At 35.8% G+C, this 18,381-nt stretch overlaps 5 protein-coding genes across 5 annotated transcripts; 1 reads left to right on the forward strand and 4 right to left on the reverse strand.

The window, feature by feature from the left end:
- Positions 1-439: 439 nt before the first annotated feature.
- Positions 440-6,574, reverse strand: LOC105643164 (phosphatidate cytidylyltransferase 4, chloroplastic). The gene is made up of 8 exons (XM_089722167.1): positions 6,558-6,574; positions 6,200-6,476; positions 5,538-5,839; positions 4,542-4,732; positions 3,931-4,055; positions 3,248-3,381; positions 2,113-2,228; positions 440-975 (listed from the first exon to the last, which is right to left on the reverse strand). The coding sequence occupies exons 2-8, from the start codon at positions 6,458-6,460 to the stop codon at positions 884-886; spliced, it is 1,221 nt and encodes a 406-aa protein (XP_089578293.1). The 5' UTR covers positions 6,461-6,476; positions 6,558-6,574; the 3' UTR covers positions 440-883.
- Positions 6,575-6,733: 159 nt separating this feature from the next.
- Positions 6,734-9,689, forward strand: LOC105643161 (uncharacterized). Its single transcript, XM_012228234.4, has 6 exons — positions 6,734-7,251; positions 7,588-7,686; positions 7,788-7,895; positions 8,009-8,069; positions 8,599-8,723; positions 9,392-9,689. Exons 1-6 carry the CDS (start codon positions 6,832-6,834, stop codon positions 9,458-9,460), a joined length of 882 nt encoding a protein of 293 aa, XP_012083624.1. The 5' UTR covers positions 6,734-6,831; the 3' UTR covers positions 9,461-9,689.
- A 461-nt stretch (positions 9,690-10,150) lies between these two features.
- On the reverse strand, positions 10,151-13,444 carry LOC105643165 (vesicle-associated protein 1-2). Its single transcript, XM_012228236.3, has 8 exons — positions 13,119-13,444; positions 12,950-13,020; positions 12,752-12,833; positions 12,499-12,614; positions 12,224-12,388; positions 12,065-12,115; positions 11,264-11,341; positions 10,151-10,562 (listed from the first exon to the last, which is right to left on the reverse strand). The coding sequence occupies exons 1-8, from the start codon at positions 13,168-13,170 to the stop codon at positions 10,452-10,454; spliced, it is 726 nt and encodes a 241-aa protein (XP_012083626.1). The 5' UTR covers positions 13,171-13,444; the 3' UTR covers positions 10,151-10,451.
- A 249-nt stretch (positions 13,445-13,693) lies between these two features.
- Positions 13,694-16,023, reverse strand: LOC105643166 (cytochrome P450 family protein). The gene is made up of 2 exons (XM_012228237.4): positions 15,724-16,023; positions 13,694-14,866 (listed from the first exon to the last, which is right to left on the reverse strand). The coding sequence occupies exon 2, from the start codon at positions 14,808-14,810 to the stop codon at positions 13,809-13,811; it is 1,002 nt and encodes a 333-aa protein (XP_012083627.1). The 5' UTR covers positions 14,811-14,866; positions 15,724-16,023; the 3' UTR covers positions 13,694-13,808.
- A 568-nt stretch (positions 16,024-16,591) lies between these two features.
- SPX3 (SPX domain protein 3) lies at positions 16,592-18,145 on the reverse strand. The gene is made up of 3 exons (XM_012228239.4): positions 17,680-18,145; positions 17,162-17,327; positions 16,592-17,096 (listed from the first exon to the last, which is right to left on the reverse strand). Exons 1-3 carry the CDS (start codon positions 17,923-17,925, stop codon positions 16,729-16,731), a joined length of 780 nt encoding a protein of 259 aa, XP_012083629.1. The 5' UTR covers positions 17,926-18,145; the 3' UTR covers positions 16,592-16,728.
- Between the last annotated feature and the right edge of the window lie 236 nt (positions 18,146-18,381).

The raw sequence follows: 18,381 nt of genomic DNA on the forward strand, positions 1-18,381 counted from the left end.
AGCATCCAAAGCTTTTAGAAGGTTGATTACAGTAAACCAAAAACAAACTAGACGTCTTTATGACAAATATTCGCCTCCCGAAAGAAAACTACTACACAACATATGCGATATTCACTTGCTCGGCTGGTCAGACAGGCTTTTACAGTTTCGTAAACCATGGAATATACTGTCTCCTCCGCAGAGGCCTATTTTACGCTCTAATGCGTTAAACAAGAGCCCAAGTAGTTTGTACCTGTGTCCGGATATAAACCCAAATTAAGATTACATTTGTAGTATATTCTGTATCGAAGATGGAAGAACCCTAAAACTAGGGCAAGTTCTATATATTGATTTACACATCTTTCTTTACTTTTATGTAACAGTTGGAAAAATGGTCACTAACCCAATTTCTATAATCTATCATCACAATCAAAATATTCCTGCCACGGGAAGCTTTACATGCAAAAAATTGATTTTTCACTTGACATTTTATTGAAGCCGAGATGGAAAACAAAACATTAAAAAAAAAAAAAAAAAAAAACAACACCGGTAAGCTGATATAAGCTGTTGTATTAAATACATGAAATGTTCACAGCCAACAGAGGATCTACCTCTATTGCAGCCATCGGCATCTTAACCATGTAAATTGCAGAAGCGCCACTTTGTGTGATTAGCCAGCGAAGCACAATTAATGCCATGTGATTCCAGAAAGGGTATAACCTAACCAAGGCACTCTCTTGAAAAGTTTCAAGGTGATTGCGGAGACCTGGTAGGGTTGAAAATCTATGAGATTTCCATCTTCACCATAGATGCCTCACCTTCAACCTTGTTTGTGGTTCTAGCTTCCCAAATGAGGAAATTTCTTTTGTATTTTTGTTGTTGCTATTGATCACAAGTTTTCATGTCAAACTCCATAAAGGGGTAGGAAGGTTTTGACAAAGGAGTATGCAAGTGCACCCGTGAAAATGTAGCTGTCCGCCCGATCTAATATTCCACCTGTATGTAGCATCAGTTTTACAGAATCTGTTAGAGAAAATTAAAAGAACCTGATATTTAACTGCAATGGAGATGGCCATGGGTACTCATCTAAAATCAAGAGAATACATGCAAAAAAGGCTTCAATCGTCGACCCTTTTCTGTGGGTCTACATGTTGTCCAAGTGTTAAATAGTGTTGTGAAAATCACAATATAGAGACGAGATCAAAAAATGTACGAAGGATGTATTCTACCAAAAATGAAATAAATTAATCTTATATGATCAGCCTGACAAAAAAGTTGGAAACAAAGTACACTGCAAGTGCAAAGGCAAATCACATCCAACAGTCATATCATACAAAAGCTGGAGGTAAGCAAGAAAAGAAAGCAGTACCACCGCATTGCTCTCTCTGGTTCTCTTCAACATAGCATGTGCATATCCTTTCGTTGCCAAGTACATGGGACTTAAAATGGCATTATTTATCTGTATGCCTCCTCTTTTAAAGACCTATTTCTTGTTGCGTGTTTTCTTCAGTTTCATTCACCAATGGAATTGGATAGATGGCAGTGCCCTTAAGGCAAGTTTTAGGGCTTTCTATTATTTTTCAGAAAGTGTAGTACAAACAAAATTCAGTGTTGTAGTAGCCCTAATTCAACAGTGGTGAACTTAAAGATCTCTTACCAGTGACAATAAGCTCCATTGCGAAATCTCGTGACTTTGGACAAAGGTATTGCAGAATCCGTGTATAGGATTCTGCTCCAGTTTCACATTATGATAGACTATCATGATTTTCAGAGAAAAGATATACGCTGAAGAAATTATGGTACAGTTAAAATCCTAGTAAAAAAATATTAAACCAGCCACAACTCAAAACAAATTAAAAAGAGAAACAAACAAAAAGGCCACCTGGGCCCAGCACAGGCAGTTGTAGTATGGGGGTTTGAATAGAGATCACAACCTCAAGCCATCATGCTTTTTAACTTGTGCATAAAGAAAATCTCAAAACAAAGAAAAGATAAAAAGAAAAAAAAGGGTTGACATGGCAAAATATTCTTTCAACAGTATGATGCAACCAGTTAGACAACACCATAAACAAAGTCTCAAAGATTCAAGTGATGCCTTTTCAGAGAAGAAAATAATATGCTAAAAGTCATTACCATGTCCAGGTATGAGAGAGCCAGAGTCCTTGACACCCGCATCACGTTTGATCATTGACTCAGTAAGATCACCAAATATAGACCCGAAGAAATTCAGAAACCCAAAAGCTATTGCACTGTAACCATTGAAAAGGATATGTCAAAGTCACTGATGTACATTCCAAAATGACAATTTTTATTCCTACAGAAGAAATTTAGTGTCCTATGCTAACATAATCCTTTACTCTTTTTTTTTCTGCGTTGATTCCAGTTTCTTCCAACAGAAGATACAACTAGCTCACTAAAGATGTGAAAACTGAAGAAATATTACATTGTTTATGCGGTAGGTTGCAAAATCTGAACATCAATGACAGCTGCTTTAGTTCATTGCTAGAAAAAAATAATAATTTTTATCGCTTAACAGGGAAAAATAAATGGTTAAACTCAATAATCACTTCTTCTAAAACTAACCTCAGCTATTATAAGGGCATCCTGGCATGCAAAGCATCCAGGTGAAAATATAGAATAAACCATCATAATGAATACTAAAATAATTAATCCATGTCCAACATCCAATTCTTATATGACCAGCTAAGAAACAAAAAGTTAGTCCACAAAAGTCCGCCCAAAATATTGAAATTTCATATAGTTTCATTGATGGCTGGGATCAAGTGAATTTGGATATTGACAAGGTTTTGCCATACCACCTATATGCATAAAAAAAGAACACCAAGACACTTATTCACTGATGGTATACAGGGTCCTAGTTTGTTATTGTTGTTCAATTCCACTGACTATTCGAGCAAAGACGTTAAAAATGAATGTGTTCGCATTTAGCCTGCTTATGCTAATGCTTCCTAGAAATACTGAATCCATAAATTTTACAGGATGGATTTGTCCAATTTCACTGCTTAGGTTACATATTGCCTACTGCCTAGATAAACAAATGCATCGATATTGGGTCTGCTTATGTTAATATTTCCAGGAATTAATGAACCCACAAATTTACTCTTACAAAATGTGTGTGAATGAGAAAGGAAAGAGAGAAATTTTTTTACTTGATCTACAGATTACTCTAACAAAAGACTGAAAATCTCAGCGGAGATAATGGATACCTTATGGTTACTCAAGACAAAAGTAAAGGAAGAATGAATACCTTAGCAATGATGTAGGCCAGCAAAAAATCTTAGATAGTATGACTGAAGTGGCTATACAGCCACCCAAGCCTGCAATAGTCCCTTCCCATGTCTTCTTTGGACTAATACTGGTTAATTGGGTCCTCCCAAATACCTGCAGCAAAGTAGGAAAACAGTCTCAAGCCGTTTCAATAATTGGATAAACAGAAATGTAAGAAGATGAAAGTGGAGGAAGAATTGCACCACTTCTAACAGGGCATAAAAAATCCTTATACCCATTACCCGTTATCATGTAACAAAAAGAAGAAGGATGTTTTTTCTCCTTCGATTGAACATATTATGATTTCTGCTTAATGCTGGGAACTACTGCGATGACTTTTATTTTCAATGATAAACTTGCAGTAAAAAAATATCATAGTCATCTCTGAACTCTTATGTCTCATTGGAAAAAAAAAAAATTTGCTAAAAGCTCAGAAATGCTGACTGGTCATATTCTAGTACATGTTTTAATGGATGTTAATGAATAATGATAAATTTATGTTGCAATAGATGGAGTCCATATAGATGTGCACTCGTGTGTGAACATATACAGGAGGGTGCATGTGGTGCATATACACACATGACCATGCTCAGCCAATTATTCCTTTTCTTTTAACTAAGCATCTCAAAAAAAATAGAGGTCTGCTGACAGCAGTCTAAATACCTTGCCGCCCACAAAAGCATATGTATCTGCTGCTATGATACTGCTGATAGAAAACAGAGTTGCCACAAGACCAACAGTCCAATGAGCTTGGCCGCCAAAAAGAACAGGCCATGCTGCTCCTAGCCCTGCCAAACAAAAAGTGCAATAAAATAAATGGGAAATTTTGCTTTAGGCTTTTAACGAATTATTATAATCATTTAACAGCATGCGTCTTTTTAACAGCACAACATTTTTCATTAGACAATATTGCTATAAGACCCTCATCAATACTCCCTTATATGCAGTCCTACAGAAACTCCAGGAAAACTGAAACAGACTAGCAGGATAAATGGGACTATGCATGGAATTCTTAAACTAACAATTCATGCCCATGTTAGAGCATCCAATCCTCAAAGCACGACTCAATTGATTTAAATTCATGTTCGGATAACTTATAAACTTATTGTGTAAACACGAGATGCATCATAGATCATAAATTCATCAGCACATAATGCATTATGACTTGTTCACCACAAACAAAATCAGTATTATATAAGGTAACTCCACCACTCATTCTGATAAATTTCGGAAATCAAGCATTGCCACCAAATACACTTAAAACAGCTTCTTACTGGTGTTCAAGGCTGGGACCGCTAAGCCACATCGAAGCTTGACCCAGAAACAAGGAAGATAGCCACAATAAAATAATCCAAACATAGTACTACTGAGCTGAGAAAAGCGAGGATTCCCTCTTTGTAGAAGCAATGCCATTGCAACAACAAAAGCAGCAAAAGTTACTGGAATGTCAATCTGACCAAAGTACCTGAGCATATATTAGAAAGGACAACTTAGCTAAAATCAAAAACAAATATGGAAGCTAAGATGCATGCATTTGTTATATATATATATATATATATATATATATATATATATATATATATATATATATATATATATATAAATGACTTTTGCAAAAACAAAGAAAGAAAAACCTGTTGTCGTGAACTTTCAGAACAAACTCTGCAACTGATTAATAATAACTAAATATATACAAGTTTGGAATCAAACAAAATTTGAAAAACTTAAAACACAAGATGCACCAAAGTCACAGATAGAATTAAGTATTACCACATGCCCATAATTATATCTACAATTTTGTTCATTAGAAGTCAGACTTCATTTTTTAGTTAAGCTTGTAAGTTGGTTGATTTAATAATTAGAGGAAATAGAAAGGTTATCCATGTTAAAGGCAGAAACAGCATCATTAAAAGTTATCTTGTCCACATTTGAATTTAAATTTTTTAATACAATTCACCATAGCCATATAATCTTAGTGTTATTGAACAAATTATGTGACTCATAGCAAACATGGAGACGATGTACATAACTCTTGAAAGGTTGATTTCATTACACTAATTTCAACCCAACTTTTTTGATTGAATTGTTTCGAAGAAGGAAGCTTTGAACCTCAGTAAGATGGCTGTCTTTGAACGATTGAAAAATTAAAAGGAAAAGAAAATACAGTGCAAGAAAGTAATAATCAAAGAGCAAAGAAGAACTACCAAAGCACTAGAAAGAGATTCTCAATTCAGCTAGTGCATTAAATTAAGGAACATTGCCAATCTTACAAGGTAATTACTGGCATGAGAGCACATATAACAGAGCAAACTCGTGACACATAACGAGGGGGAGGCGTCATTCCTGCAGCAATTCCCCGACTTCTAACCAGTTCAAAGTACTCCCGTGAACCAGCAAATACAGCAGCTGCCAAAGCCACAGTGAAAACCCATCCACCAGCCAATACAACACCTCCAACGGAAATTCCAATTCCAAGCCCAAAAATTATTCTTTTCTTCAATTGACTCCCTTTTTGTGGAGCCTCTGAAACAGATTCCTCTTTAGCTGTTAAATTATGCCCTTTGTCAACTTCCTACAGCTTACCCATTTCGGTAAATTCCAATCAATTATTAATATGTACAAGCAAATGAACAACGAATAAATGAAATGCATGGAATAAATTAAATTATCCTCAAATTCAAAATTAATTTTCTTCATCAATCTCTCTGCAACACAAAATTCCAAAAAAAAAAAATTAATCTCTTTTAACGAAAATGGACATGAAAAATGACAAAAACATCTATGCACTTGAAGTAAAATTTGCATACCCTTAAATCATCCAGTACTGCAATACCAAACAATTTCCAAATCATAATTTAATAGCTACGCCAACAAACGCAGTATGAAACATATATTCAATATGAGTAATTCAATGAGGTGAAGTCTAAAGTACCTCGTCAGCATCGTCCTGGCCAAGCCTATCTTGCTCAGCTCTGGCAACGGCCGTAATCAAGTGCCGCATCGCCGAAATGCCGTTTGAGTGGGCCGGAAACACAGCTTTGGATCCATTCAAAACGAGCTTAAGTGTTATTTTTGAAAACCGTCGATCGAGAATTAGGGTTTTCTTCGATAAAGGAAGGCAGGGGCGTGAGCATAGACCAGTCACTGACAGCGGTACCAACTTGTACCTCTCAATCTCCACCAGAGAAGCCATAGAAATCAGCAACAGCCTAAAATTTCAGCAAAAAAAAAAAAAAAAAATCGAAAAATGGTCACGGAAAATTTAGAAGCATGTTGGAGCTCAGAACTACCACCCACTGGCCACGACCATTGCGATGCGCGTGACTTCGTAGACACCGAAGGTTCCCCCAGCGGAGAAAATTATGCCACCCGTCTTATCCTCCATTGCTTACGTGGCAAAATTTGGAGGGCAAATTTGTCATTTCATAAATGCATATACAATAGAGCAAAAACCCACGCTTCCTGCTCTGCTCCGCCTCTGGGTTTGGTCATCAACCAATAGTAACGACCGTCCGGTTTCAATTCGTTAATCCCGCGAATATTAATAGTAGTGGTACAATCAGAATGGGAAAAAATGAACCGTCAGATTCAGAAGTTGAATCGGAGAAGTTAAGCGAAAGTGAAGAAGAAGAAGAGGAGGAGGAGCCTGTGAATCCCAGCAAGAATGTGGCGAAGCAGGGGATATCACACTATGAGAAACAGAGGTTATCGAGAATTGCAGAAAACAAAGCCAGAATGGAGGCTTTAGGACTCCATAAAATGGCCACTTCCTTTATGGGTTCTGCTCAGAAATCGATTCAGTCTCGGAAAACGAATCACCGTAAAGGGAAAGGAAAAGTCATTGATGATGATGACGATTATAGGCCCAATGATGATGATGATGTTGCTGACGACCAAGATGAAGATGTTGATGATTTTGAAGAGGACGAGAATGATGAAGATTTTTTAGAATGTAAAACTTCTTCAAAGTCTCGTAGAAACAAGGTATTGTAAAGTTTACTCCTTTATAGAGTTCGCTCATGTGCTCATGGCCAATTAGACAGCTACTGTTGAAGAGAAAACATATTTGACTCAGAAAGAGTAAAATCTATTTTAAGCAGTTTAATATGGTGGATCCGGTTTACATTTCAGTATTATTTGAGACATTTAATTGGACAAGGATTGAAAGTGTGTACTACTGCACACCTGATTTGCGTAGCTCACTAGTGCTAGCTTGGCTCCAATTCTGTTTCTGTTTCATTTCAGGTTGTTGGTTGGTCTATTTGACTTCAATCCAGTTGATAACCTAATGACCATTCTATATGCTTTCTCTTTTAACAGGTTAAGAATAAAGGTTCTAAACCTAAGAAGAAAATTCCTTGTCAACCGCATTTTGACAGTGCAGATAACATCGGTGAAGTTGATGATGAATTAACGCAGGTTAACTTTAAGGGGTCGAGTAGTTCTTTTATACTTCGAGCTGTTTGGATTTTCATAATTTTATGGATTTTGGTAAACTAATTGTGAGCATTCATATACAGGCAATTGCTCTTTCCTTACAAAATTCCGTAGAGGATGCAACACTTAAAGAAAGAAAGGGAAATGCTAACATGCAAGAGGATCCAGGGAAAAGGAAGAGAAAAAAATCAGTATGTAGATTGCATTCGGTTTCTTACCGTTGGGACGTTCTGTTTTATTTTTCTTTTTCTTTTTTTTTTAATTTTTATTTCCTCCATTTTCTTTTTATTTTTTGGGTGATTAGTTCAATGATCGGGTGAAGATGACTGAGGATGAAGTGGTCTTACATTTCTTTCAGCTTGACGGTATTTTATAACACCTTTCTCTTTTACATAAGTCTTGCACCATGTGGTTGTTCTGCATCAATATTATTTTCAAAGATCTAAAATATCAGAACTTTTAATTCCTTCATGAATGTTTACATTAACTATGTTCAAAGGAAATGTGAGCTTACAGATAGGCTTTAAGTTAGTACTTGATCTTACAAGGTGTGTTCTTAGTATGTGAATGAAAGCATCAGGATTGGACACATGCTATCTTCTATGCCTTCCTATCTTTCTATATATTCCTAAAGAAAGTTCCTGATATCTCATCAATCTCACTTCTTTACAAAATGACTAATTTTCTAGCCCGTAAATTTCCAATAAAAGCTTCCACCTTAAGGTTTTGGTGTCAAAAACTTCAGGAGATACTTCTTTTTTTGTGGAATTTATCACTGTAATTTAGCCTTTCTACTTTAGCAAGTATTCTGAATCGCATGTCCTTATTTGTTTTTAATTCCTTAGCTTCCTGAATTTCTTGGAATCATTAAAATGGGGTGATTCTGGCATGCAGCCGCAGGAAATGGGTGTCTAACAGTTAGAGATCTACGAAATATAGCAACTGCACATGATTTTACATGGACAGATAAGGAATTGGCTGCTATGATACATTGCTTTGATAGTGATGGAGATGCTAAGGTTGGTTCTTGCTCTCTTCATTTTCCTTAATTTTATACGGTTAATAAATATGCAGCCATACTATAATCGAGTAGGCGTAATAGTCGATTGAAAAAGGGAACAAAAGCAAAAAGTCATGGCAAGATAGGACTCTTTCTTAATAGAGTGGGACTTTTTGAGCAGTTTAATTTGCAACCTTTGATGGATCTCAAGATATCGTGAACATGCCAAGTATTAAATTTTGTAAAGTTAACATTGATGTCAAAAGTTGAGGTAGAATTTGGTAAGATTATAAGTCTTGGCTAAGATTGATAATTCATGCAAAGGCTTGGAACAAGGTTCCTTGTTAATCTTGACCATTAGTTCCTTGTTAATCTTGAAACAAGGTTTGCTGGAATTTTTCCCCATTGTCTCTTTAATATGTTAGTTTGGCAAAGCAAGCCGGTTAGTATTGTTGTACAGTTCCAAGTTTACAGGTCCCTTGGTGATTCAATGTTCACAGCTTGATTTACCAGTTGCTCTAATGTACATCATATTTAGCCTGCTAATATCAGGGCCTTCTCTTTATTTGTCGTTTTATCACAGATACGTAACCATGAATTGTGAATGCCGTCTGCATTCATGTATTATTCCAATTATCTTTGTAATGCTTCTCAAGTTAACTGATTGTTGTTTATGGATCCTTGCAGCTAAATCTTGATGATTTCCGTAAGATTGTTAGCCGTTGCAACATGATCCGTGGTTCTGAAAATCATTGATGAATATGAAATCTTTATGAACTATGATGTAGCATTCAATTTCCAGGTGTGGCAAGGAAATGACATTCACATTTCTCTCTCTGTGCCTCCTTTGTTGTCATCTATTGACACGTGATGTGTAATTGTATGGGTATTTGTTGTGATTGGTCTAGTCGGATGACCAAATGTAAATTTAATCTGATTCAGGAAAGTTCTAAGCTTCTGGGATAACAGACATTGAAATCCCGAATATGGTATTCCTGCTTGATGGGCCATCCCATGCGGAGTGTAGCGTTCTGATGCCTTTTGTTTTTTGATTCTACGCATGGTGGTTTCTGAGGTGCCTTTTAGGCTCGAAGTGCAAATTAAATTTCCTTTCCGTCACACTAACCTATTTTTGGAACAAAAAGCTGCCAATTTTCAATCAGTACATGGTCGACCGTTTTATTTTTATCGCCGCTCGGGTATGTGAGGCCATGCTGGGAAGTTTTGAATCAAATGAGATTTATCCAGTTTAGGATTAGGATCTGTGTAATCTGCAATTCAACTCTAAAATGAAAATTTTTAGCCCCCCAAACTAAGAATCCAGCAACTGAAACTTCCAATCCATCAAGCACTATCCATCTATTATAACTAAATCACTCTGTTCAAGCTGCTCTCTCCTCGCCTATTGCTACTCCCAACACACTATAGAAAAAGCAAAGGTGAAAATTACAAACACGCTATCAACATAAAGTGGAAAGAGGAAAGATGGGCAAGGAATATTCATCAGAAGGTCACAATTTAGTTAGGTTGGACTAGCAATTACAGAACCTATTAAATTCTCTAAACTTACCATCAACAGTTGGTAACAATAATACAATGAACAACAATTCCCTGTCACCGGTCACAACATCATGTTTCTCTTGGGTCATAACCATATAGACCAATAAAGAGGAATTCCACCAATCATGTCTTGAACAGTTTACATTCCAGGATGTGAAACTGAAGGCAATGGCAGCAACTTGATTAATCATGTCCTTTTCATGAGGTACCCCAAAATGACACCCAGCAAGGCAACAAAAACAACATATATAAATGAGATACCGCCACGACTTCTTCTGGACTGATGCCTCAACAGCTCCTGCACAGAATTGTGCACACATTCAGTTTTAAGATAAGGCGCTAATACTTCTACCCATAGCAATTGCGTTGAAGTTTTATTAGTTCAACAATACAATGGATTATCACATATTAGTGATTCTAATTTTGGTACCCCGATGAACTGGAAACATAATTTATTATAGTTGTTATCTATTCTGATAGTTGAATAAAGTGTACAAGCATGAAATACTGTAGATATAAAAATATATTAGGATAGCCAATATTAACATCATACAAAGGTCAAGCATTTCTGTTAATATCTATACTACAGATAATATGAGAACACATGTTAATTGTCTCCCCTTCCCACATACTGAATATAAAAAAGCACATATTATTATGACAAAGATTCAGATGCCACGTGACCACTGTTAGTCCAACTTCAGCTGGTATGAAAGTTTCTAATCTAATATTTATTTAGTGAATAACCCATGTAACATGTTTCATGAGCTTCTTAATTGATGCAAAAGAATTGTATAATTTTTCTTAAGTATTCACTAAATTGTGTTCATTATTATTTTCTCCTGTTGGGTGATATTTATTTGGAGAGGTTAATTACATCTACCTTTTTTCCATACCTAATGTTAATGCCAGTAGCAGAAGATCTAAAAATGTAAAGGTATTAGAGGCATTAAAGCACAAAACCTAGCATGATGAATCGATATAAAAGAAGTGTCTTACCAATTCTTGTCGAAGCTGTTTGTTATGCTGAATAGCAAAATTTTTCTCCTCAGTCAGCTTGGAAATCAGGGAGCTTGCCTGAAATTAGAAGTATTACTCCCAGTAAAGGACCTCAACATGATATTGCAATGATCTATCAAGTTCACTCAATTTTCGCGACACAGGATTGACAGACCATAAGATTGTCTGTAAAATTTATTACTTTTCATGTAATTGCAGAGAATAGAAAAGAATTATACAGGAATGAGATAACAGATAACATGAAAAATTATATATATATATATATATACCAAAATACAACTCCCTCGTCCCACAATGAGTATCTACTTTGACATCGGCATGGAGAATGCGAAGTCATTTGACTTCAGGTTTCCTTTTACCAATTTTGTTATTTTAGTGGGGAGGTTGCAAAAAAGATAGGTCAAAGTGATTTGGAGGGCATCATTCACAAAACAATCTTTTGACTTGCTGACTTCTAACTTAAATGGGAAAGTAGGAGACATCCTAAGTCAATCATGCAGATACTCATTATAAGATGGGGGGAAGTATATACAAAGAGAAATTTATGGGTGCACACCACATGTCTGACCAAATCAAGCATTTATCATAATGTGAACTGTTAAGAAATCCTCACAAGTGACCGAACTGAATAGTCAAATCAAACCCAAGAAACAAATGAGAAAATGAATTGTATTCAAGCACTCATCACAATCGTATCACTAAATAATTTTTTTATCAAGTCAAAAAAGCCTTTTTTTTCAATGATTGAAGGAAAAGAAAAAGAAAAAGAAAAAGCAATACCTCAAATGAATTATCTTGAGGCTCGTGTCTCTCAAGATAAGCTTTTGAAACCTATAAGCAAAAGTTACAGTCATAAGGCAATCTATTAAAAAGATGAAAACATAAAAATCAAATTACAAGATAACAGAATTTAGCAACAAAGAGACACCAAAAACTCACAATTGTACGTTCAGAAGCACTCAGATTTCCATTGTCTGACACCGAAGCTCTAGGTGAAGAAGCTTCCTCTGATTCTTCTCGAACTGGTGATGGTGGTCTAGGTGGAGCAACATAAACAACCCTCAATTTGCACTCTTCAACAAGATGCTGTGCTTCCTTAGTGAACTAAGAATTGGAAAATAACCAAAACCCATTAGTGCGGACCACAGATGAATAAAGTTGATTACACGCAAAAACGGAAAACTGCAAAAGGGAAAGAGTACTTGTATCATTACCATCTCTGCATTAATATCCTTTGAAGTAGCCCCAGGACTTGCAACTACACTCTGAAGTAAAAATTTGTCCTTGCATTGCATATCGGGAGGCATCTCCTTTTGTGCTTGCATTGTAACTGATTTAAGGTAAATTGGCAAGCAATTAATCACTGAATAACTTAGAAAGAATGTTTATGACTTATCAGTAAAGCAGACACTGACCATATAGAAACATGAGCTAAACAGAGTGATGGAAAGATAGAAAGAAAGATACCAATAACATCACATGTGGACCTAGGCGACACAACTCCAGTATTAGGCCTAACACAGTACTTTTTTGGATTCGTTGTTTTAACCTAAAAATTAACAGCCAAATCAAAAGTACAAAATTTTAGGACAAAACAACTCGTAAAAGAATAGGGAGTAACGAAGATTATAAGAAATGCATGAAATTAGAAACTAAGATTAATACCTTGAAAGCCACAAAATTGTCGCTCTTATTTAACAGCTGAAGGGAACACGAGATCTGCTTCCTCAAGTCAACTTTTAAAAAAGAAAAAATTAAAAATAAATGGAAAGCAAAAAAACAAGGATCCGAAAACAGCTTAGTAACGCAAAAACTCAGTTGCAAAGGAGCTTACATGGGAATTGGAGCTCCTGAGGCTCGATGCTGAGAAGCTCGCCGGTACTCATGCCGATGAGATCGGTGAAAGTGCGCCGGAAAGAGAGAAAAAAAGATGTAAGAATGTATATGTGAGAGAGAGAGAGAGAGACGAAGTGTAGCAAAGTAACAACGTGGGACAGTAACGTTGGTGGCAAGTCGATCCGGGGTTGCGTTTGTTTACTTTCCGGTTAGAATCTTTAGTCGAGCTTGTTCGGTTCAAGTGGCACAGGGGTATAAACGTCTCATTACGCCTTCAATTTCGAGCCCACATTTTTTATTTTTGACTATTGACTATCCAGTCCGACTTTTCCAACGAATGGAAGGCGGACCAATCTGTGTGTTTTTTTAATTTATTAAATGAGAGGCTCAATCCGCCAAATAATACTCTAATACGCAATATATATAATTTTTCCCAAATTGATAAAAACTCTTTCGAATTAATAAAAACTCGTGAAGAGTATTAATTATTTTGTTATTTATGTTGTTATTGTTGAAAGACACATGACAAATTATGTTACCTAACCTGTTTGATGTACATGACACCATCTCGAATTCATTTTAACAAAATAGAATGATTACGCAGGAATCTTATAATCTACATATATTATTTGATAACAGAATCTTCAAGGCCATTGTTCTTCCATAGCCTTTGGCAACAATGAATAATTTATTTATTATCAGCAGGAACAGAAGAGTGTTGTTGGTGAGTTCGAGCAGTGAAACCAGCAAACCAAGCAACTCTCATTAATTGAATACCAAGAATCAGGATCCACCAACATACAAGTCCCCTAATCATATGCATCATCCATGTTGGTGCACTGAGCTCAGCTGCAAGCTTCAACCCCCTCATCAGTTGTAACACACGATATCCCTCGTATACAACGGGGGTCACCAGCCATACTGGTGACTGCCAATGCCAAGTTAGCATCTCAGTCAGAATCTGTACGGAGAGAAGCAGGAGGTAGGGACCCAATAGAACTGTAAATGAGATGAAAGGCAGCTGGGGCTGGAGAGTGCCATTATGGGATCCCAACAGCAAGATCAGAGGAAAGATAAAACCAGAGATAGATGCAACCATGTTCCACAACTTGTAACTGAAAGGAGGCTTGCTATTGCTGGCTTGTACCAAGTTTTTCGGCCGAGAACAAGAATCAGCCATGAGAAGAAAAAGGGTAGCACCAAGATTGAAGATGCAATCTAGTCCGATCAAGGAAAGCAGGCTGGCCATATTGGGTCCTAGAAATATAGAAGATAGCGGTAGCCATAGTGTGGGAACCATGCCCGTGGTTAGAAGAAGAGAAGGACCCAGAAGCCACATAGGCCATTTAAGAAACTGAAATTTCATGAATGGCTGATTCTTTGTATCTGCATGCTCTTCGCTGTTGGCTACTGGTGCTTCAGTTCTGTCATCGGAATTCATAGTTTCAAATATGTCACTGGTTTTCTTTAAAAAGCTACCAGCAGAATCATCAGGTGGAGCATACGTAACAGGTGAAGATTCCCATGGAGTTAATTTTGTGCAGCAAACAAGAGTATAATTAGTACGGATTTTAGGGAAGCCACCTATACAGTCTGTACTTGAGGATTTAAACAACTTCAGGCTCTTGGGATGCACTCGATGCACCAAAATGTTTGATAGTGTGGAAGGAGATTTAGCTATTGCTGTCATCACTTGGTTTACAGTTGAACCAACCAATTTTGTGCAGAAGATCTGCTTTTCAAGCACTGAAAGACATGAATGTGAAAAATAAATAAACAGCTCAGCACTGAAATTTTCCCTCAGCTAAAGGAAGGTTAATACTAGAAGGTAAACAATTTGTTTACAAGATTGCCTCTGCTGGTCATTATAGATTCTTCAATGTACTACACAAGTATTCTAGGTATTATCTTACAATGAAAAATTACTTCTAACTGCTTCCAATACCTATATCGCAATTTCATATATCATAAGGCAACAATAAACTATGGGACTTGACTGAAGGAATATATGATGAAAGCAAGAACGAAATCTGAAGACATCAACTACTTAAAAAGACATAAATCTGTTCAAGTTTAAATAGGAATACCATACGGACACAAAGATTTTGAAAATGCAAGAACCGTAAATCTTGACATCAAACCTAGGAACCGTAAATCTTGACATCAAACCTAGGAACCGTAAATCTTGACATCAAAACTAGGATTAAGAAATGCCAATATATACCATAAGACGACAGGGAACCGAAACCCCTTCAGAAGCCATACTTCATATCCTATCGACTAATCTGAATTCAACAAATTTTAACAACACACAGATTAACCCAACACAAAAATGATATCTTTCTATAAGCTTATAGATTTTCTGCACATTCTTAGCGCTTTGACATATGCAGTGCTTGAATCAAGCTCTAATCACTAGTATCAAATGTTTACATGAATTGAAAGCAGGACTCTATTATTGAAACTCTCAAGAAAATCAAATTCCAGAATTGGGAAATTTCTTAAGCTAGCTTTTGCAACAGATTCTGAGCAACTAAAGCAGAATTGTTCTTTTTCGATAAATTGGTAGTAAATGTTAGGGCATAAATCGAATTGAGGCTTACCCTTGTTGAGACGTCTCTCTCTGGAAGGATGGGAAACTACCCGCGACGATTGAGACCTGCTTTCAGTTCGCAGGGATTGAATGGCAGATACACCAACGTGGCAAAATCGAAATCACTAATTACAGACCAGAACCATCCGTTCTTGGAAAATAATAACGACGCTAGTTTTGTTTTTTCAAAAATATTTAAAAAATAATTATAAAATCAGAGCATGAAATTGAAAAAAAAAAAAAAAATCTTCTTCCTCAGTTGAATTAAATAATCATTTTTTGAATTAAAAATCTTTTTCCTTTTTCGTTTTTGGATCCATGGCTAATTGAAGACATACATACAAGTGAAATATAAAACGGCTTCGACCGCCCACCGTTTCAAACAAACCTAGCAAGCATTTGGGCTTTTATTACAGCCCTTTTCATTTACTAATTTGCAGTTACGCGGCCCACTGGATCCTTTATTCCGTTTTAATTCATTGGGCCCTTTTCGGTTGCAATACCTTTTTGAGTATTCTACAAGTCCAAGTAAATAGAAAATTTTACATAAGCTGGACCCTTAAAAAAATAGAAGGCCAGAAGCTCGGCTCGGCCCAGTGATAATCTGCTGAATATATAATACTCCATCAGTCCCATTTTGTTTTCTTGTTATTCCATTAATGGATGTCCCAAAATATTTACAAGGTTTCTAAATCTATATAAACAATTATTTTTTCACGATTAAACCTTTATAATTATTAATTAAATGAAAATTTTTTATTAATATCTTAATAAATTAAGGATAAAGAATGAAAAAAATAATTTTTATTAGTTAAATTTTTAATATGGGTATTTTGTTAAATCATACGAATAAAATGAGACTGAGACGAAGAGGTATATATAACAAATTTTATAAGTATATTTCGACGTAGATAGTATTATACGATCATCAATACAGAAGAAAAAAAAAACAATTATTAGCTAGTTGCTATGCCCCATAATGTAAATAAGTTTTCAGCAATTAATTCAGATTTCATTATACAATGGGTATAGGAGAAGTGAAGTGTAATGATTGGATGATATCAGAGTCAGGTAAATTGAGAGGAGGCAAAGAAAAGTGATTGTAAGTAGAACTTCCTCGTCTAATTTCTTGCATGGTCATTAGGGCAGCAATTGTATTCCTAAAAATCCCCTCTTCTGCTGCTATTATTGCTTCTCTTCCTCCTCTTGCTCTTTCTTCTTTCTCTATAGGAAAAACTGTATCTATTGTATTTTCACATTCCTTGACTAGCTTTGAAATTAGATCAGTAGTAAAAAAAGGTTGCTGCAACACTTTCTGAATGAATGGCAACCGCAATAACCCACCAGTTCTCTTGTCATACTTCTTCAGTATCTTTGCCAATCCTATAAATTAATTAAATTTTTCACATTTCACGAAAGGAATTTATTAATTAAGTTTGTTTAAGTACCTGTGAAATTGATATTGCTGTAGTTTTCAAGAAGCACCATTTCGCCATGGAAATTGATGATGTCTTTTCTAATCTTGCCCATTTCCTCTTTATACTCTGCCTTTGAAGGTTGACTTCCATTTGGCCCCCATATCTCGATCACACTCTCAATCCTCTGTTGTAATATCTGAACTCACAGTTTCATACATTTGTGAATATATTTTTCATTAAGATTTTATTCCAAAAAAAAAAAAAAAAGTGTAAAATCTTACATCTTTAAAAATTACTATCAAACACCCGGACTTTTAATTTCGTAACAATCAAACATAAACTGTGCTATTCATATCATAAACGTTCGTACGCGTGACAAGGCAATTGATGTCTTAAATAAAGACATCTTTAATTTACTGTACTAGGAACTAGATTAACTCGACTCTAACACAAAACTAATTACCTAATTTGCCTGCATTAAGTTGTTGAAATTTTTAGTTTATAAAATCTAAACACACATGAGAAAGTGAAGAAGGTTAACTAATTACCTTGTGTCGAATGATGAAATCTTCTTCTTGTTCCATGAAAAAAACATTGAACTTGTCGATCTCATTGTTCAATAAATACACAAACTCAGCCTCGGCTTTTCCATACTCAATTGATCCACTGGACAACGGCGGGGCCGAAGAGATCAACCGAACCAGCTTCTTCAATTCCTTATACGACAAGTACTTGTCGCGCCAATCCGGCAACGTTTCTTGTATTTGTTGCTTCAATCTCTTTCCGAATTTCATTTCCAACTCTGAACTCAAACCTAAATGTAAACCAAAACTAAAACAAAATGGAGAATGCAAAGAGAGGGGAGCAAGAGAACAAGAAAATGGTATGAAGGTCTTTTATGAGGAAAAAGATTAATAGAATATTAGAGAGCATATGCTTAGCTTGATGAAGTGGCAGTTAAAAAAAGTATAAATGAGTCATTGAAGTAAATACAATTCTAAGCATATTCGGTTACTCTTATCATATTTATGACCAAAAGCTTTCTCATCTAACTATGACTTTTATGTAATGCAATGGTGTGACGTTAAATTGTAGTAAATGGGTAATGGAAAGTTAACACGCTTGTGCAATTTTGTTTGCTTTTGATTGGTGTCATTACTGCAGTTGAAATGATTTTGCGAGCTATCTATTGCTGGTTAATTAATGGGTGAGTGAATGCATGTCACGCGAGTAATTGTACTAGGAGAAGA

This window comes from Jatropha curcas, chromosome 5, assembly GCF_041381405.1.
Source record: "Jatropha curcas cultivar XTBG-Jc1 chromosome 5, XTBG_Jcur_1.0, whole genome shotgun sequence".
NCBI classification, from domain to species: Eukaryota; Viridiplantae; Streptophyta; class Magnoliopsida; order Malpighiales; family Euphorbiaceae; genus Jatropha; species Jatropha curcas.

Coding starts and splice junctions, on each gene's coding strand:
- LOC105643165 (XM_012228236.3), bottom strand. CDS start 13,170: ATGAGTACCGGCGAGCTTCTCAGCATCGAGCCTCAGGAGCTCCAATTC. Junction 13,021..13,118: donor TCAGGAGCTCCAATTCCCAT/GTAAGCTCCTTT, acceptor CTTTTTTAAAAG/TTGACTTGAGGAAGCAGATC. Junction 12,116..12,223: donor GTGCTTCTGAACGTACAATT/GTGAGTTTTTGG, acceptor TTTTGCTTATAG/GTTTCAAAAGCTTATCTTGA.
- LOC105643164 (XM_089722167.1), bottom strand. CDS start 6,460: ATGGCTTCTCTGGTGGAGATTGAGAGGTACAAGTTGGTACCGCTGTCA. Junction 4,733..5,537: donor CTCATGCCAGTAATTACCTT/GTAAGATTGGCA, acceptor ATATATGCTCAG/GTACTTTGGTCAGATTGACA. Junction 3,382..3,930: donor ATGCTTTTGTGGGCGGCAAG/GTATTTAGACTG, acceptor ACTTTGCTGCAG/GTATTTGGGAGGACCCAATT.
- SPX3 (XM_012228239.4), bottom strand. CDS start 17,925: ATGAAATTCGGAAAGAGATTGAAGCAACAAATACAAGAAACGTTGCCG. Junction 17,328..17,679: donor ATTTCATCATTCGACACAAG/GTAATTAGTTAA, acceptor CTGTGAGTTCAG/ATATTACAACAGAGGATTGA. Junction 17,097..17,161: donor CAGCAATATCAATTTCACAG/GTACTTAAACAA, acceptor ATTAATTTATAG/GATTGGCAAAGATACTGAAG.
- LOC105643161 (XM_012228234.4), top strand. CDS start 6,832: ATGGGAAAAAATGAACCGTCAGATTCAGAAGTTGAATCGGAGAAGTTA. Junction 7,687..7,787: donor TTGATGATGAATTAACGCAG/GTTAACTTTAAG, acceptor ATTCATATACAG/GCAATTGCTCTTTCCTTACA. Junction 8,724..9,391: donor ATAGTGATGGAGATGCTAAG/GTTGGTTCTTGC, acceptor GGATCCTTGCAG/CTAAATCTTGATGATTTCCG.
- LOC105643166 (XM_012228237.4), bottom strand. CDS start 14,810: ATGACAGCAATAGCTAAATCTCCTTCCACACTATCAAACATTTTGGTG.